The 18,934-nt window shown below is 52.4% G+C and overlaps 1 protein-coding gene across 1 annotated transcript in view; it reads left to right on the top strand.

The window, feature by feature from the left end:
- Tmem132e (transmembrane protein 132E) overlaps positions 1 to 18,553 on the top strand; it is a 56,874-nt gene extending 38,321 nt beyond the window's left edge. Inside the window, exons 2-9 of the mRNA XM_052197058.1 lie at positions 6,620 to 7,550; positions 9,287 to 9,433; positions 9,681 to 9,873; positions 10,586 to 10,729; positions 12,688 to 12,893; positions 14,713 to 15,001; positions 15,654 to 15,845; positions 16,499 to 18,553. Coding sequence (XP_052053018.1) covers positions 6,620 to 7,550; positions 9,287 to 9,433; positions 9,681 to 9,873; positions 10,586 to 10,729; positions 12,688 to 12,893; positions 14,713 to 15,001; positions 15,654 to 15,845; positions 16,499 to 17,551 — 3,155 coding nt within the window. The 3' untranslated portion in view covers positions 17,552 to 18,553. The remainder of the gene's footprint in view (positions 1 to 6,619; positions 7,551 to 9,286; positions 9,434 to 9,680; positions 9,874 to 10,585; positions 10,730 to 12,687; positions 12,894 to 14,712; positions 15,002 to 15,653; positions 15,846 to 16,498) is intronic.
- The last annotated feature ends 381 nt before the right edge of the window (positions 18,554 to 18,934 follow it).

The raw sequence follows: 18,934 nt of genomic DNA, 5'->3' as shown, positions 1-18,934 counted from the left end.
CAGCTTATGACCCCCATCTAAACAAAAGACAAAAAAGACAGAGAATCCCCTTGTGTAGAAGACACTAACAAAGGAAAGAGTCCCATGCACCCAAATGTGGCCAGAGACCCAAAGCAGAAGGAAGCCATCTACATGAAGGCAGAGTCAGGCACTGTAGCTGGAACAGTAGAGCCGGGTGACCTTAGAGTCTAGCGTCACGCAGTGGGCAACCTGCTGGGGATGCCGAGGGGCAGGACAGGCGTGTGAGCTTCTGTATGTGAATGTATGTGTAAGGCAGGGGCATGTGTCAGCTTTCAGGCTACTCTGAAGGTCATGGGCAGCTGCTGTGTGTGGTCCCAGCTGTCCTTACCCCTAAAGCACCTGCCACTCTGTCACTACTGACCTACATCTCTATGTGGATCCCCTACCACTACCCAACATCTGTCTGTCTTCCAGCAATTTTCCAAAGCAGATACAGGGTTGTAGATGTATGCCATCTCAGAACTCAGGAATCTGAGACAGAAGGATCCCAAATTCAAAGCCAGCTTGGGTTACACAGACACCATGACCAAAGCAACTCTTACAAAAACATTTAATTGGGGCTGCTTACAGGTTCAGAGATTCAGTCCAGTATCTTCAGGGTGGGAGCATGACAGTGTCCAGGCAGGCATGGTGCAGGAGGAGGTGAGAGTTCTACATCTTCATCTGAAGGGCAGCTATTGGAGGACTGACTTCTAGGCAGCTAGGGTGAGGGTCTCAAAGCCCATTCCCACAGTGACACTTCTACTTCAACAGGGCCATACCTTGTAATAGTGCTACTCCCTGGATGAAGAATATACAAGCCATCACAAATACACACACACACACACACACACACACACACACACACACACGAAAGAGAGAGAGACTGAGACAGAGACCAAGACAGAGAGTGCAGTATTTCTACTCCCCAGGTCTGTGCCTTGCTCCATGAAGTCCAGTGTTTAGAGCCATAGTAAGTCTCAGGCCACCGTGTATGTTGGTGCATATACAGAGGGTCTGTCCACTATCCCTGAAACCTGGGACCCGGCCTGACCTAGTGACCCCAACAGCCCCACTTCCTGTACTTTCCACTGTCCAGCCACCAAAAGGAAAAACAAAAACCCAAACCCTTCCAGAGCCTCTCCTACTTCCCAAGGGAAACAAGAGCCTCAGGAGACCAGGCAGCTTCCTTCTGGGAAATACACAGGATCCCAGTCAGAGGCCAACCCTGTTCCACACAGAGGAGACCTTAGGGCCCCAACAGGATGCAGTGACTGGTTCTCTCCGGGGTGACAGGCACCTGTGGGCCACCATGCTACAAACAGGAAAACAGCAGTGCTCTGGTCAGCTCGAATGCTGGCAGTCCCCTTTCAGAATAGTGTCCCTGTCCACAGGTCACTGAAAGAGGATAAAAGCCACTGAGGCCCAGAGCCTGGAGCCCTCCGCCAGAGCCATCCGGGTTTCTCTTGGAGGCCTCACCAACCAGGAAGCTAATTATTGTTCAGAGAACTTCATCCTTTTAGCGAACATTGGTTGAGGGCCTACTATGTGTTAGCCATGCCCTAAATGCTTGAGTAATGACACCTGCTCATGTCCTTGTCCTGGCAGACCTAAGTTCTGGTGGGCAGGAACAGATTTCTGTACAACGTACCTAGCTAGTTGAGTGACAGGCCTATGAGGGAAGTAAAGGCTCTCTGGTTCTTAGTGCTTGGGTCTGAGATACAGCTCTGTTAGTAGAGCGTTTGTTTAGCATGAGGGAAGGCCTTGATTCAGAGTCCTGCCTGGCCCCTCTAAAAAGGAAAAAAAAACCACAGAAAACAAAAAGCCACAAACAAGCAAACAGTATATGCTACATACCAGTAATCCCAGAACTCCAGAAATAGAGGCAGGAAAATCCAAGAGTTCATGGTCATCCCGTGCTACATAGCAAGTTTGAGAACCTATTTGGAAAGAGAGGGGGCAAGGAGGGAGAGAGGGAGAGAAGGAGGGAAGGAGGGAGGGAGGGAGAGAAGGAGGGAGGAAGAAGCAAGTTATTTACAGGCACAGAAATGACTCAAAGCCGTGGCACCAAAGCCCACCCCAGCATAGGTGACGGCGCACAGTGCTGGGAGTCTGGAGCACAGGGCACAGCCGGCAGGCAGCTCAGCAGGGTGGAGAGTCCCTTTCCAAGTGCTCCTGGTTTACACCTCTGGAAGGCTGCTGGTCTGCTCCACTGCTTTCCTCTGCAGAGCTCAGCTTTTCTGAGTCCTGGCAGCTCAACCCTGTTTTCCTCTGAGAGGATGGTTTACCTTTCTTGTTTACTCTAGCGGGGAGGGGCTTAAAGAATCTGGTCAGTCTCAGGGAGTGGTGAAGCTACCTTTTAGTTGTTTACATTCCTGCTTAACGAGCTTCCCAACTCTTGGAGACAACTTGTTACACATCTGAAGGGAAGAAGCAGAGAAATGGCTGCCATCCCGGGAGGGGGGTCCAGGCCAGGGAACAGCTCAAGCACACCTGAGGTAGAAAGGGCACCTCAGATTCATGGGCCAGAGGAGGTGTTTTGGACTGATGGTGGGACTTGGCCAGGCTAGCTCCTGACTCCAGGAGGCAGAGGTGGCTTGCAGCTTATCCTAATCAATCCCTTCACACCCCTGGGAGTCCAGTGCCCATCTGGTGGCCTCTGCTCCCTGGCTGCCTCAGAAGGTTCCAGATGGTCAGCCTCGAAGAGAGCAAAGGGGGCAAATGGGACTAAGTGCCTCTTAGCAGCCTCTGGAGATGGGCTGGGGCCCCCTAGGGACTGGTGTCAAGGGCAGGGTCAGAGTTCTGACCTTTCCCCCCTGCCTGCCTCTCCCTGTCTACATTCAGAACACCGCCCACTGAGGGTTGCTTCTCCAAGCTAGAGGGACAGGCGGGTGCATACCCACCAATAACCACCATATCCAAGGCCTTTCACGGAGAGCAGTGCTCCCACACTCCCGAAGCTGTGCTCCCCACTCTTAGGATACCTGTTAGGGCTGCAGCAGGAAAAGTGTCAGCTCAGGAACCCCAAAACCAAGTTCTCAGCATGACAGGAACAGTTGTCCTGGCAGAGGGCAGGAAGTAAGAGACAAAGGCAAGAGATGGAGAGTAATAGGGGTAAGTGGAACAAGAGAAAGGGGCAGGGATATTTGTCCCGGAGGACAGGGACTGGATTGGAGGCAGATGTGGCCCATAGAAAATGGCAGTTTATAAAGGTGCAAAGGGAAACCCCATGTTAGGATAGAAAATGGCAGTTTATAAAGGTGCAAAGGGAAACCCCATGTTAGGATAAGGTATTTAATTTTAATTAAGAATGTTAGCTAGGTGAGCCAAAGGGAGATTTTGATAGCTGGACCTTGATAGTCAGCCTCCGGAGGAAGGGCCCCAATCAGGGAACAGACCTTGGTGGCTAGCTTGAGGAATGTAATTTAATGTTTTTGTTGTTGTTGTTGGTGGTGGTTTTTTGTTTTTGTTTTTGTTTTGCAAGGCAGAGGGAATGGGAGAAAGGCAAGACCTGCCAGAGTCATGCTTGACACGCTCAGTGTAGCCAGAGTCCTTCAACCTTGCCAATTTTAGAAGTGGAAATAGAGACTCAAAATGGGGAACCACTTATTTAAGGGGAGAGCTTGGTCTAGAGCAGCAGTTCTCAACTTCTGGGTCACGACCCCTTTGGGGGTCAAATGACGCTTTCACAATAGTCATCTAAGACCATCAGAAAACATATTTGCATTATGATTCATAACAGTAACAAACAAAAATAATTTTATGGTTTAATGCCACAACATGGAATTAAAGGGTCACAGCATTAGGAAGGTTGAGAACCACTGGCCCAGTGTCTAGGAGTCTAGACCAGTGTCTATTCATTGGTTTTCTACTGCTCTCAGAGCTGACTGGCTGCTGGGCCCTGACTCAGGCTGTCACCCTGAGTTCCCACACTGCCTGAAAGCTGGCCCTCAAGTTGCTCTGCTTTCGGGGACCTAGGGCCAGGCAGAAGGGCGTGCCCCATCTCCATAAACACCTCCCAGACGCCATCTCAGACCCTCTGTGCCAGTGAGTACCAGGACTTCTTATAGGGAGCAGTGTGTCCAGCAGTGATGAGTAACTAGGGCCTGTGGAACCCTGAGAACTGAAGAACAGCTTAGCAGAGAAATCATTGACTTCCGGGGACCAGTGGTATTCCCGGCGGGATGCTGGAGAGAAGCCTGTGAGATCAAGTGCGTCTCACTCCACAGTGCATTCTGGGGCCCAGCAAGAGCCTGTTGCTTTTGTTTCTGTTTTCTTCTCTATTTGGTTTGAGTCACTGTTCTTGCATAGCCCAAGCTGGCCTCAAACTTGCCATCCTCCTGCCTCAGCCTCCTTTGTGCTGGCATTATAGCTACCACATCAGATTCAGTTAAGATTTTTCTTTCCATTTTTTTAATGTGTGTATATGTGATCTCCATGTGTGTATATGCATGTTTGCATGTGCATGGGCATGGAAGAATGCTTTATGTATACATGTGTATACATATGTGCAGAGGCCAGATGTTGGAAATCAACCTTGACCATTCTTCCACCTTATTCGCTGAGCTAAGATCTCTCAGTCAGGCTCACAGCCCACCCATAAGGTTAGTCTCACTCTCCAGCTTAGCGCTGAGGATCCTGTCCTCACCTGCCAAGGCTGGCATTACAGGCGGGTTGTTCTGAGCTCAGTCTTTGTGTGGGCTCTGGAGATTCAAAGTCTGATCCTCACGCTTGCATGACAAGCACTTCAGCCACTGAGCCATCTCCACAGTCCCATCACCTTAGCCTTTGAATTAGGAAATTAAACTGCAGGTTAGAGTCACCAGAGCCTGGAGAGCATGGCGCTTGGACTTCACGCCTTTTGTGGGGAATCTGGTGTGGGTGTTTATAGATCTGGCAAGGTCTAAAAGAAATCGATGAAATAACGAAAACAGGAGGATTGCAAGGCTTGCCAAGTACCGAATGCGGTCTCCACTGACCGATATGTAGTCATTCGTGGTAGAGTACTCGTGACTGGCTGAAGGCTCGATCATAAGTAGCTATCTACTTTGGCGAGGCCCCATAAGTAGCCATCATACAAGGCAAGAGATGAGAGCAGCCCTCTGAGAAAGAAATTCCACAAAGTGGAGGATACATCCTGGAGGGCTTCCTGGAGAAGGTGGTATTGAGGCTGGACCCTGCTTGTATAGGAGAGAGTCAGATGGAAGAAGAAATATGAACAAGGAGAGGCTGAAAGGAGAGGATGACAGAGTGGTGTTCCATTACAAGTTGAGGCTAGGAAGGAACACTAGGGCCAGAGTACGCCTGAGGCCGCCTGTGAAGCCACTGAACGTCAGAGTCGGGCACCATGTAGGTTGGAGTTTAATTGTGAGAGCAAGCAAGAGAAACCTTAATGGCTAAACACATCCGCATGGTGTTGCACAAATTCCAGGGTTTGTTGTTGTTGTTGTTGTTTGTTGTTGTTGATGATGATGAAATTCTCAAATGCAAATGACAAATGGTACCCATCAGCATTCTAACCTCTAGATTCAAGTGGTAGGAAAGCTTGCAGGAAGACATTCAGTAGGACTTCCAACAGTAGCCCTTTATCTGAGGTCCTTCCTTGTCCTGGGAATTGAGCAGGGAGAGACACCATGGTCTGTTCCATCTATGCCCAGGGGAAGGGGAGGGGTAGATGAGGTGAGGGAAGGAGGGGGAACCCAGTTGAGCAGCTTTGGGTCATTATCAGCACAAGATGAGACCAGCCTTGGGTAAGGGAGACAGGGGACAGGACCCAGCAGTGACCAGAACAGAATTGTTAGAACCAGGCAGCTTCCTAGGTAGATGGGAGAGGGGCTGCACTTGGGACTAGGAGACCAAGGAGAAAGCCTCCCAGTTATATAGTGTGTGCTAGGAGGGAATCAGCGTGACAGGGGCTTCTGGGAAATCCTACGCCAGGTTTGAATTTTGCTCCTGAGCTTTGCCCATGTACTTTGGGAGTGACACGTGGCCTCATTTTCAATCTTCATCTGTAAAGAACAAGTGACTGGGTGTTTAGATTGCAATGCTATTCATAAGACAGAGCTGAAGATCAAACACTTTAAATCTGACACGTGCTGAACGCCATCCCAGCATACAGTGGCAAAGATCACCTCCGTCAGCCCTCCCTGTGCCAGAGCAGAGCCGAGCAGGAGAGCCTGAGCAGCTGCCCTCTGTGCACAGGACTTTGGCAGGTCCTCAAACCCATACTTCGAGGCAGCAACCATTTTATTCATTTTTGCAAGGTCGGCTTGTTTGTTTGTTTAGTAGGTTGGTGGGTGGGTTTGTTTTGTTTTCTGAGGAGAGGAGCCGGTTGTGTTTGTGTTGTCTGCCAGAAGATAACTTGCAGGAGTCAATTCTCTCCTTGCCATCGTGTTTACCCGGGGGTGGGGGGGTGGGGGGACAGCCTCAGGTTGTCAGGCTGAACAAGAAGTTTCTTTATCCAATGAGCCATCTTGAGGTTTTTAATTAAGGACACCAGGAGATAAAACCTCACTGAAGGCACTCTGCAGGCGATGGGATGAATGTGGGGGAGGGGTTGCCATGAGGTCCCCAGAGGCCTCTTCTGACTGGTCTGGATCTCCGTGCTCTCTATCCACAGCCGCCAGCCGCTCTCATCCGGCCAGCCCCAGTCCCCCGGGACCTCAGGCTAGCCCTGTACTACCGGTCAGCTACCGCCTGTCGCACACCCGGCTGGCCTTCTTCCTAAAGGAGGCGCGGCCGCCAACGCCAGTAGCGATCAACGGCTCCCTGCAGCGCTCGGAGCCCTTCGTGGTGTTCCAAACCAAGGAGTTGCCGGTCCTCAACGTGTCCCTGGGGCCCTTCAGTACCAGCCAGGTGGTAGCGCGGGAGCTCCTGCAGCCGTCCAGCACCCTGGATATCCCCGAGCGCTTGACGGTCAACTGGAAGGTGCGCGCCTTCATCGTGCGCGCCCGCGTGCCTGCTTCGCAGCCGGTAGCACAGGTGCTCTTCTATGTAGCTGGCCGCGACTGGGACGACTTTGGGGTCACCGAAAGGCTGCCTTGTGTCCGCCTTCACGCCTTCCGCGACGCACGCGAGGTGCGGAGCTCATGTCGCCTGGGAGGGGCTTTGGCCACCTGCTTGGTGCGTGCAGAGCTGCCCCTGGCCTGGTTCGGTCCTCCGGCCCCGGCCGCGCCTCCCAGCACCCGCCGCAAGTCCCCCGACGGACTGGAGCCGGAGGCTGCAGCCGAAAGCCAGCAGGTCGAGCTCTACTACACGCTGCACGCCCCCGATGCGGTGGGCGGCTGCGGGAACGCGCGGCGCGGGCCCGGGCCCGGAGCGGCGGCGCGCGCCGAAAGCCCCACGCAGCACCCGCTGCTGAGAATCGGCAGCATCAGTCTGTTCAGACCGCCGCCGCGCAGGGCCGTGCAGGAGCACAGGCTAGACAGCAACCTGATGATCCGCCTGCCAGACCGGCCACTCAGACCTGGAGAGGTACTCAGCATCCTCCTCTACCTGGCACCCAATTCCTCCTCAGCTACCAGCCCCAGCGTGGAGCACTTCACTCTTAGGTAAGCAGCCTGGGAACTGGAGGGGCTCTCCTCCCCCTGCCCAGGTCAAGTGCATCTTTGACCCCGCAGGACCTCAGCATCCTCATCCCATCTCCTTCAGGGTCAGCGCACCAAAACAGCTCAGATATCGTTATATCTCTGAGTCTTTTGATCCTTGCTGTCCAATGCAACAATTTCTTTTTAAAATCTACATGTTTGTTTTGTATGAGTGAGGTATCTTGTGGAGGTTACCTCTCCGGGGAACTCTCCGGAGTTGGTTTTCTCTGTCTTTCATGTGGATTCCAAGGAACCAATTCAAGATAGTCTTGATGACAAGGGCCTCTGTCCACTGAATCAGTCATATCCCCAGTTACTGACCATAGCCTCTGCCTCTTGCTCTGTACCTCATAGAAAAAGATTTGCAACGGGAGTAGAGATGAGCCCTTTTCCAAGCATGGATGTGGGAAGGACAGGATCTGGGCTGGAAGAGTGCTCAGGCACAAGCTGGTGTAACTGGCCCGTTTCACAGATGAGTCCAGGACATGGAGAACTGAGAATAGCTAAGAGTTGGCACCCTGGGGACGAACAGGAGGTGTCCTTCTGGGACACCTTCCTGGAGCTGGCATGCCTGACCCTGTCTATACAGAGAACATGCATTCACAGATGCCTTAATCATATCCCTTTTCCTCCAAACATCATAATTTTTAGTAGGACTATATGGTTTGAGTCAAGCTGGTAGTACTGAAGACATTAAATAGGCCTTAACAAACTGCTCCCTTGTACAAGCAATATGTCTAGAAACGAATTATCACCACAAGACTCCCAACTTCCTCCTGGATTCCCTCCTTGAACACACTCCCACAAAGTCCACAAATGTCTATAGAGTATCATACCTGGTTCTGTAATAGAGATATAAGCTTGAATGAGTTTTACCAGCCATCCTGGGCTTCATTAACAGGAGCGGAGGAAGTAGATTCAGGGAGTTGATCATCAACCTGCCTTTAGTCAGCAGTAATTAAGGCACAGCTGAAGCGCATATACTGCAGGGTGCATCTCGCCTACACTTAGAGGGTGATGAGGCCTTTAGGTCATCTGAAACCGTGGTGGAAAAGCAATTGGAGAGGCTGGAGCTGGAGACTCAGAGGACACCTCCATCTCTGGGCTGTCTGAAAAGCTGTCCCAGTGAAAATGGGCTGATGTTTTCCTTTCTTGCCCCGGCAGAGCTCCGTGCTGCTGTGTTGCATGTCAATCAGAAGACAAGGTTCTAGGGCTAGGGGTAGCTCAGTGCTCACTTAGCAAGAATGAAACCTGAGTTTCATCCCCAGCACCCATAAATGGGGTACCATGTTGCACATTCACAATCCTAGGGTTCCAGAGGGTAGGAAGGAGGATTTGAAGTTCAGGGTCATCCTTGGCTACAGAGCAAGTTGGAAGTCAGCCTGGGCTACATAAGATCCTGTTTCTATTAAAGGCATGGGTGTGTTCTAAGTCCTAATGGGCATCCTCAGAAAACTCAGAGGGTGTGTAGAGGTTGTTACTAATGTATGAAGAGACTGAGTAGAGGCTCAAGGGACAAGATGGAAAAGGTGGCAATTCCAAAGTTTCACCTTTAGAGGACTGATCACCCCGATGTTAAGTGTAAACCCCAAGTTCAGATTGCTTCCCTCAGGTAGCTCTAGCCTAGGGCTGGTGACCAAGTGAGCAAGCTTTGGAGCAAAGCCTGAACCTTTGACTCTTTTTCCTCATTTTTATTCCAGGGTGAAAGCCAAGAAGGGGGTGACCCTCTTAGGCACCAAGTCACGAAGTGGCCAGTGGCATGTGACTTCAGAGCTGCTCACTGGGGCAAAGCATTCAACAGCCACTGTGGATGTGGCCTGGGCCCAGGGCACACCCCTACCCCCTTGGTGAGTTCCACTTCTGCAGAGCAGGCACTTGGGAGCTGGGTAGCTAGCCTCCATGGAGAAAACTGGACTTTCATGGTGCTGATGGGAGTCGGTTTCTAAGAATCAGAAGAGGGATTCTGGGGTTAGGTTACTCGGGTTAACTGGGGAGAGTCCAAAGGCTGAGGAGAGCAGCTATTCATTAGAGACGCATTCCTATGAGGGCTGCAGAGCCCTGCCCTCCGATCTCCATTCCTGCCCTGCTTTGCAGGGAGGGCCAGGGACCCCTGGAGATCCTGCAGCTGGACTTTGAGATGGAGAACTTCACCAGCCAGTCTGTGAAGCGGAGGATCATGTGGCACATTGATTACCGAGGCCACAGTGCCCTGCCCGACTTGGAGCGAGCCGTCACTGAGCTGACGGTCATCCAAAGGGATGTACAAGCCATTCTGCCTCTGGCCATGGTAAGCAGGCCTTGGGAAACACCTCCCCAAACATGGCGTGTGGTGAGACTGGGCAGGACTGAGCATATGTCCATATGGAACGGGCAAGGTGGGAAACAGGGAAGAAGGACCACCTCTGAGGGAGTGCTTATGAATCAGGGTGTGTACACATTCATGGGAGGCAAATGCAGAGCTTCCCTGGGTGAAGTCATCAGAGAAGAATTCTCTGGAAAGAGCTACATAGGGGAGTTCTTCTGGATGATGGGTGTCCCCTTAAGTTTTTGAAAGCCATCAGAGGAAACATGCATCCCATCTGAGATAAAGAGAGAACTGTGCTCCAGAAGCACCCAGATCCCATATGGAAAAACCTCAAGAGGAGGAATATGGGAGGCAGCACCGTGGAATGGAAGGGGGGAAGGATGTCTGTAACCTACCCAGAGTGCTGTAACCAGCCAAGAGGATGTACTTTGATGTCACTCTGAGAGCTCTAGCTCAGGGGAAGGGACAGTCCCTGCATACAGAGTGAGGCTTCTGGTAGCAATCTGTCTGGGCCAATCATCTGAGGAGGAGCCTGAGAGTGGGCAGAGGCAGGCCCCTGCACGCATGTGCCACTTCCCCAAAGGAAAACGGATATCTGAGTAGTAGTGGCAGCCAGGAATCAGGGCAGTGGGTGACAAGTCCCTGAGAGAAACACACAGCAAACAGAGCACCTACCATCCCCGCCTTCCTACAGGACACAGAGATCATCAACACTGCCATCCTTACCGGGAGGACTGTGGCCATTCCCGTCAAGGTCATTGCTATCGAGGTGACTGGCCTTGTCCTGGATGTTTCTGACCTAGTGGAGTGCCAATCTCACAGTGAGGACATCATCAAGGTGAGTTTTCAGCACAGGAAGGAGAGCAGAGCTCTCCCCCACCCCCTAAGCTCTTCTAGATCATCCTTGAACGAGGCATGCCTCTGCCCTGCTGTGGACCAGCAGTTGCCCCTCCTCTCTGCTATCCTAAATAGCACCCCAGCGTCAGAAAAAAAAATTCATTCCCACAGATGTGGACATTCCCATTCAGACTCACATGCCCTCTCCTAGACCAAAGGAGCACTCCATCCAAACCTGGCAAGGATCTTGGCAGAATAAGACAGGCCAGAAGGGGACAGGCAATGTTGATATGTAAGCTCAACCCAGAAAGTCATTAGCAAGCCCTGTATATGAGAAATTCAAATAAGGCAAGGAGTGGGTAGATATTCCCTGAGTCCTTGGCAGGAGGCTATAGGGTGGAGAATCTGGGATTAAGGAGGACAGCCTTAGCAATAGAGGATCTGACATACCCCAGCACCTACCAGCCCCTATGACCCTCCCATCTGTGACTCCCTCCTGCCCACAGCTGCTCTTCAGAGACCAGCTCTGTCCATCTCCTCCTTAGCCCAGGACACAGAGCATTCACCTGACTTGATGACCAGATCAGCTGCTCCCAAGGGTCTGTATACAATGCTTTCTTAGCCACTACATTTCGCCATCCTGCGATGGCTAAGATACCAACAGTATGCAGAGACTTCTAAATGAACTGATATGAAGCTCTATGAAACATGGCTTCGTTGTGGAGGCCACTAGTGGAACTTCCTAGCCTGTGATTGGAATCCCCTGCCTTCAAGGGTGTGAATGAAACATTCTTGTTTCTCTCTACCTCACTGCTAAGATGATACAAGAAGCTAACCACCAATGGTTTGGGATGGTCCTTGGGTTCATACATGTGGCAGAGACATGTCTTAAGTACTCTTCTATTTCTGTGCTAACATACCATGACCAAGGTACAGTTGCAGAAGGTTAGACCATAACTATCACGGTAAGGAGCATGGCAACATGCAGGCAGATTCAGTCCTGTAGCAGCAGCTGAGAGCTTAGATAAAGTTCAAGGCAGGAGGCAGAGAGCACACTGGGGATGATGTGGTCTTTTGAAACCTCAAAGCCTGCCCACTCACACACCTCCTCCACCGAGGCCACACCTCCTAATCCTTCCCAAACAGTGCCACCAATGGAGGACCATGTTTTCAAACATAGGAGCCTATGGGAGTCATTCTCATTACATCCACCACAAGGTATAATCCAACACCCTTAACACTGCAGAGGCTCTGGGATGTAGCCATGGTAATTTTTCCAAGACCCACAGAGGAGACCCAAGGTGTATTCTGATGGAAGTGTCCAGGTATGTGTGTATATAGGTGCACTCTAAGGTGTGTTGGGTGTGTACATGGTACTTGAAGTGCACTCAGACACCTGTTCCTACCCTGACGCCTTGACAATAGCCCCCTGGGTAATATTGAACACTACTTAAAGCAACACATCTCCAATGGGCATGTAGGTTCCATGAGAGAGCCTCTAGGCATGGGGTTGCTAGCCAGGTGGGCGCACATTTGCAGAAGCAATATGTATCGGTGGCCGTTATCCACCCACCTGTGTGCATGCTTCCCTGATCACAAATTTTCCTCCCCATTCCCTCTCTGCCAAACCTGCCAGGAACAGCCCTTCATTTGAAATTAGCCAGCTGCCCACTCACCTGGCAAATCATGCTACCCTCACTCCCTCTCCTCTGTACCACTATGAAGAATCAAACATCCCCCGTAGGGCGGAGGAGTCCATCTCAGACTCCTGGCTCCAGAGCTGTAAGCATGCTGCAGTAGTGGGCAGCTCTGGGAAGCCTCTCCTCCAGCAGTCCTTTCCACATCCCCCTCCCAGCAGCCTCCTTGGCCTGGTAGTCAGACCCAGGTACCCTGAACTGCCCAGCAGGAGGACCTGCAGGGCAAGCCATGCCCATGCTACATGTTCCTGCCTTTCCCCAGGTGTCCAGCAGCTGTGACTATGTGTTTGTAAGCGGGAAGGAGTCTCGAGGGTCCATGAACGCCAGAGTCACCTTCCGCTATGATGTCCTCAGTGCCCCCCTGGAAATGACAGTCTGGGTCCCCAAGCTACCTCTGCACATCGAGCTCTCAGATGCTCGCCTCAGCCAAGTGAAGGGATGGAGGGTGCCTATCCTTCCCGACAGAAGGTACAGCGCCAGCACATAGTGTAAACAGGGGACAGCAGTCTACTCTGCATGTGTGTAAGGCCCTGGGTGCACATGGTCTGTGGGCAGTGATGCAACCAGCATGATTGTGGTGAGCAGCTACTGTATTCTGGGCACTGGCAAGTATTTGAGATGTGAGAATAGTATGGCCAACCTGGCTCTCATACCCACATTCCAGAGTATGATAGGAATCTCTGTGGACTAGAAATGAAGGGGTATGAGGGAAGGAGTCCTCTTTCTCCAGAAATCAAGCCAGACTTCCTGATAACGCTGCTTCTTGAGCTAAGTCTTTGAGAACAATCGGATAGAGATCAGTTGGGGACCCATAGGCTCCAGGGGACTGGGCACACCCTCAAACACAGTGGCACATGCTGCACCCGTGACCCCTATCCAGGCATACCCACACCCCTGGCCAAGATGCAGACTTCCACATCTCATTGTCTGCCTGTGGGCCACATATATGTATACTTACCATACCCAGCCGTTCAGAGCTACCACAGTGGAACACAACAGGGCTGTGTGGGCAGCCGAGACTATGGAGAGAAGCAAGGAGGGGAGGAAGAGCTGGGCTGTGTTCAGGGCTACAGTGACTCAGACAGCAAGAACAGGACCTTATCAGAGCCCCTCCAGCCTCAGTGTGGCTTTGCATACTTGGGGCTTTTATCCAAGTGCAGTATCTGTTTCAGCGAGGGGGGGGGGGGAGGACACAGGCTGGGACTCCGCATTGCTGACCAGCTGCAGAGTGAGGGCCACGCTGCTTTGAGTACTGAGGGTGTAGTAATAATAAATCCTTTTGCCAAGTAGCCTGGTTTAAATCCCGATTTTATCATCCACTAGTAGTGCAATCTCATGGTGAAGTGGGCAATATAATGCTTTATAGGACTGCTGTGGTGAGGATTAAATTAGTTAAAACAGGTAAAAGAGACCTCTGTGTGAGTGGATGTCTTAGTTGGTTAATTCTAACAAACAGGTCTAACAGTGGACCTTCCTGGCAGGGAGTCTCCCTGACTTTAGCATCTTTTCCAAGCAGTGTAGGCTGAAGATTTCCTAAATCATTAAGTCCAGGTTTCCCTTTGCTTAATGCCCTATTACTTTTCTCATTTTTTTCTCTGCCTTGCTCTGAGCAACAAGAGGGTTCTAGGGGTGTAATTCATGCAGTTGAACTAGCATGCATGAAGCCCTGGCTTAAACCCCCAGTGCCACACAACCAGGTGTGGTTGTACATGCCTGCAGTCCCAGCAGTTCAGGAGATTAAGGCCGAAGCATCCAGCAGTTCAAGGGAGAGCGAGCCTGAGCTGTGAGACCGTGCCTTTGCCTTCTAAAAGGAAATAAATAAATAAATAAAAGCACCAAGAAGAAACTGGCTTCATCTCTACCCTTTGCTTGGAAATCTCCTCAGTTACACATCAGACTTACATTCATGTACCACTCGTGACCACAGGCCACGTGACCACAGCCCACGGCAACTGCGCTTGCTCCCAGGACCCCTTCTTGCTCTAGTTTGAGGCTCAGCACAGTGCCACGTGCATGCTCAGTGCAGAGGTGGCCACACTCACCCTTAGGATTGGATGCCAGCTGTCGGTAGGCATGGGTTGCAAAGGTGAAAGATGAAATCTTTCCAGGCAAGAGATGCTGGGACAGCTGGCTCTGTACATAGTCATAGAGGGCATAAGCCAAGGAGGGCGTATGCATAAGCTGGCAAAGAGGTCAGGGCAAGTTCAAGGGGAGAGATGTGTGTGAGCCAGAGAAAGCCAGGGTTGGGCCCTTTTAGTCCCCTAGCCCTGACTCCGCCATTCCCCAGGTCAGCTCGAGAGAGTGAAGATGAGGAGGAAGAGGAAGAAGAACGAAGACAGAGTGCCAACCGAGGCTGTACTCTGCAATACCAGCATGCCACGCTGCAGGTCTTCACCCAGTTTCACACGACATCATCTGAGGGCACTGACCAGGTGGTCACCATGTTGGGCCCCGATTGGCTGGTGGAAGTCACTGACCTGGTTAGTGACTTCATGCGGGTGGGTGACCCCCGAGTGGCCCACCTGGTGGACAGCAACACGCTGGCTGGACTGGAGCCAGGCACCACACCCTTTAAGGTAGGAAAGGGCTCTACTCAGTTACAAAATGGTAGACCAAGGGGCCTGGGTTACCTGCAGGTAGAGAACTCAGGTGTGCCCAGGACCTTCACTTCTGAAAGCCACCCCAATGGCCCCTAAGAAACACATTTTGCCCTCTGCCTGAGTTTGCACCTTCCAAGGGCAAGCTCTTTTCACATCTTGGTGGAATTCTCATCCATGCCTCATCAGCCTTCACAGCCGCCCTGGGAGTGGGGGTGGTGAGTCAGTACAGGATCTGGGACCATAGTTGTGGAGAGACAAATGGTGCTATTGAGTTATAAGAAGAAACCTGCGGTGGTCTAAGAATTCAGTTCTTATCTTCCTCTCTGGCAAGTTCTTGTCTTCCTCTTATAAATGACCACAGCCTACAGATGTAGGCTGTTCATAAAACAATTGATCCTGTAGCTCATACCAGTTCCTGTTCACTGTTCACCTCTCTCATCTGCGGCTGCACTTCTGCCTGGCCCCTGGGAGCCCTTGACTTTCCATTGCCCCTCCTTGCAGACCTGTATGTGAGAACCAGGAGTCCTATGCACTCCTGCCTATCAGTACTAAGAGATTCCCCCATGGGTGGGGACCCTGAGCCAGGCAGCTGCTTCCCAGCTACCTCCCACCGCCTGTTCTGTCTTAGGTGGTATCCCCCCTGACTGAGGCTGTGTTGGGGGAGACATTGCTGACGGTGACGGAGGAGAAGGTCAGTATCACACAGCTGCAGGCCCAGGTGGTGGCCAGTCTCACCTTGTCCCTGAGACCCAGCCCTGGGAGCAGCCACACCATCCTGGCTACCACAGCTGCACAGCCTACCCTCAGCTTCGTCAAGCAGGTAACTGACTCCCTGAAACTCCTCCCCCATCCAGCATGTCAGATACAGAATAAGGCCTGGAGGCTCCTCCCCACCCTGGGCCATCAACCAAAAGAATAGGCCTTTAGATATACAAGGAACTTTGTACCTTGTCACCCAGTCCTTTACAGGGTGGATGGGGTCCCAGTCTCCCTGTTAGGAGTCCTCTCCTGGTTTCTCCTGGTCCTCCACACCTTCCAAATTCATCCCTGGAACTCCACATAGGTAGTATAGGTATTAGCAGTAGGACAGAGATGGAAAGATGGTGGATGGTGTCAGGCTATTGGGGTCCCTTGTCCCCTACTCTTTGATCCGGGTCCCTCTCTTTTTTTCTGAGATTTATTAGACAAGTGTGAGACAGAGAGATGTGGGGTTACCTCTGCAGCTGATAAGGTAAACCCCAAGGGGGAGCTTATTAGGCAAGACCCAGAAGCCCTACTCTCTGTTCCCCTCCTCACAGTGCAAGGGGCCTCACATTACACTTCAGAGAAGGTCCTGAGTCTCAGCTAGCACCTAGCATTTCCAGTGCAAGGAACACAAGAGGGGGCAGAAGGTCTTAGTACTGAGCCAGGCAGAGCTGGTGAGAGGAGCGGTGACTTGTGTCTCCTCTCTCCCCTTGCCCTCCCTTCTTTCAGGAAGCCTTGCTGAGTGTGTGGCTCTCCTACAGTGATGGAACAACAACCCCACTCTCTCTCTACAGTCCCCGGGACTACGGGCTTTTGGTGAGCAGCCTGGATGAGCGGGTGGCCACTGTGACCCAGGACAAGGCTTTCCCACTGGTGGTGGCCGAAGCAGAGGGGGCGGGAGATCTGCTCCGAGCGGAGCTCACCATCTCAGAGAGCTGCCAGAAAACCAAGCGCAAGAGTGTGCTGGCCACTACCCCAGTGGGCCTGCGGGTGCACTTTGGGCGGGACGAGGAGGATCCCACATATGACTACCCAGGGCCCAGCCAACCGGGGCCCGGTGGGGGCGAGGATGAAGCCCGAGGAGCTGGTCCACCTGGCACTGCCATTCCTGCTGGTGAGGTTCCTGGATTGGGCACTGCCGGCCCTGTGCCACCCACAGAGGACTTCTTGCCGCTGCCTACCGGCTTCTTGCAGATGCCCAGGGGGCTGACAGACCTAGAGATTGGTATGTACGCCCTGCTGGGGGTCTTCTGCCTTGCTATCCTTGTCTTCCTCATCAACTGCATCGTTTTTGTGCTGCGATACCGGCACAAGCGCATCCCTCCAGAGGGCCAGACCAGTATGGACCATTCTCACCACTGGGTGTTCCTGGGCAACGGGCAACCACTACGGGTACAAGGTGAGCTGTCACCGCCTGCAGGGAGCACACTGGAAACCGTGCCTGCCTGCTGCCACGGTGATCACCACAGCAGCGGCAGTTCGCAGACCAGCGTCCAGAGCCAGGTGCACGGCCGTGGGGACGGCTCTTCTGGGGGCTCCGCCAGGGACCAGACAGAGGACCCTGCTAGTTCGCCCACTTCTAAGCGCAAGAGGGTCAAGTTCACGACCTTTACCACTCTGCCCTCGGAGGATCTGGCTTATGACTCAGTGCCTGCTGGCGAAGAGGATGAGGAGGATGAAGAGGACCTGGGTTGGGGTTGTCCAGATGTGACCGGAACTACGCGGCCCACTCCACCTCCGGACCTGCACAATTACATGCGCAGAATCAAAGACATTGCATAGTGGTGACTTGGGGGTGGGGGATATCCCCACACACATAGCGGCTTCTGGCTGGGACTCCGCCTGGACCCACCCAGCTCGCAGGGACTCTGGGCAGCTGAATGGATTTTATAGTCCCTGCCACTGCAGCGTCGGTCTGGCCGGTTGTGGCCAGATCCATTTTGACCTTCTGCCCCATTGCCAGGTAGAAGGCTCTGTCTAAACCCAGCGTGAAGCAGGGAGACAGTTCAGCCCTGTTCACCCTTTCCAAACCTCATTCCATCTTAGACATCCCCACAGTCCCGAGATTGTGTCGCCATGACTAAACTTGGGGCCGAGTGGGCCCACACTGTGCCCTGCTATGCCTCCCATGTCCCCAATGGTGCCCCCTATTGCAGGGGGACCCTAGTGGGGTCTTGTGTCACAGGCTGCACAAAGACTTTTCTTAAACCAATATTCAGGGATTTCCGTCCTGCAGGGTGGGAAGTGGCGGCTGCCCGCCTTGTCAAGGATCTTGCTGCAGACAGAACATTTGAGTGTTGGGGGGCAGTTGTGATGTCTGCTGGTTTCTAGGCATCTCCCAAGCATGGAGCTAACTACAGAGGGTCCAGTGTGAAATGGACACTTCCTGTGGTTTTCACTGTTCCTTAGACTTGGGGAGGGCTCAGGTGAGAGGGGCTTTCATATTTGTCTGACCAAACCCCACCCACACAGCAAGCGCAGATGATGTGCAGCCTGTCCCCACAGCAAGACCAACACTACTGCGCCTTAGCCTGGGCTCTGCTTACTCCTGCTCCCCTCCACACCACAGGGCAGGCAACCACAGCCAGCATCCCTGAGATGGAGGGGCCAACTGGGAGTATTGCAAGGGCCCATGGGGTGGGTGAAGGCAAAGGAAGCTATTGCTCAAGCGCCTTGCCCATTTCCCCAGCCACACCTCTTGGGTTCTACCCACCACCACTGTGTCCGTTTTTCATAAATAAATGGAAGGCATTGGCCTGGGTTGGGGGCAGCAGCTCCCTGCAAACAGACAGTACACAGAGGCTGGCTCTGTCTCCTCCTTGTATGCTCTTCACAGGACATCATGGGGAAACACTGGCTACCTAAGGGCTGGTGTCCTCTTCCCTACACGGTGTGTCTCTTAAGACATGTGAGTACCAAGTAAAGGTGGCCTTCAAATATGGGTCTTCTCTGGGAGTCTTCAGTGATCAACACAGGAGGAAGGAGCTGGCCTTGAGACTGGCTTGAGAGGTTTTATGGGGGAGGAGACAGAAAAGAGGTATGTTGGACTTGGCATGGCCCCCAGAACATCTCCATTTCCTTTGCCTGCATGGTAGAAGTCTTTCCTTGAATCCACTATTGCAGGAGCATGTCTGTTCTTACCTGTAGGTCAGATGGGAAAGCCCT

This window comes from Apodemus sylvaticus, chromosome 10 (assembly GCF_947179515.1).
Source record: "Apodemus sylvaticus chromosome 10, mApoSyl1.1, whole genome shotgun sequence".
Classification (NCBI taxonomy): Eukaryota; Metazoa; Chordata; class Mammalia; order Rodentia; family Muridae; genus Apodemus; species Apodemus sylvaticus.
The sequence above is the reverse complement of the archived record's forward strand: the minus strand, read 5'-3'. Positions and strand labels throughout refer to the sequence as shown.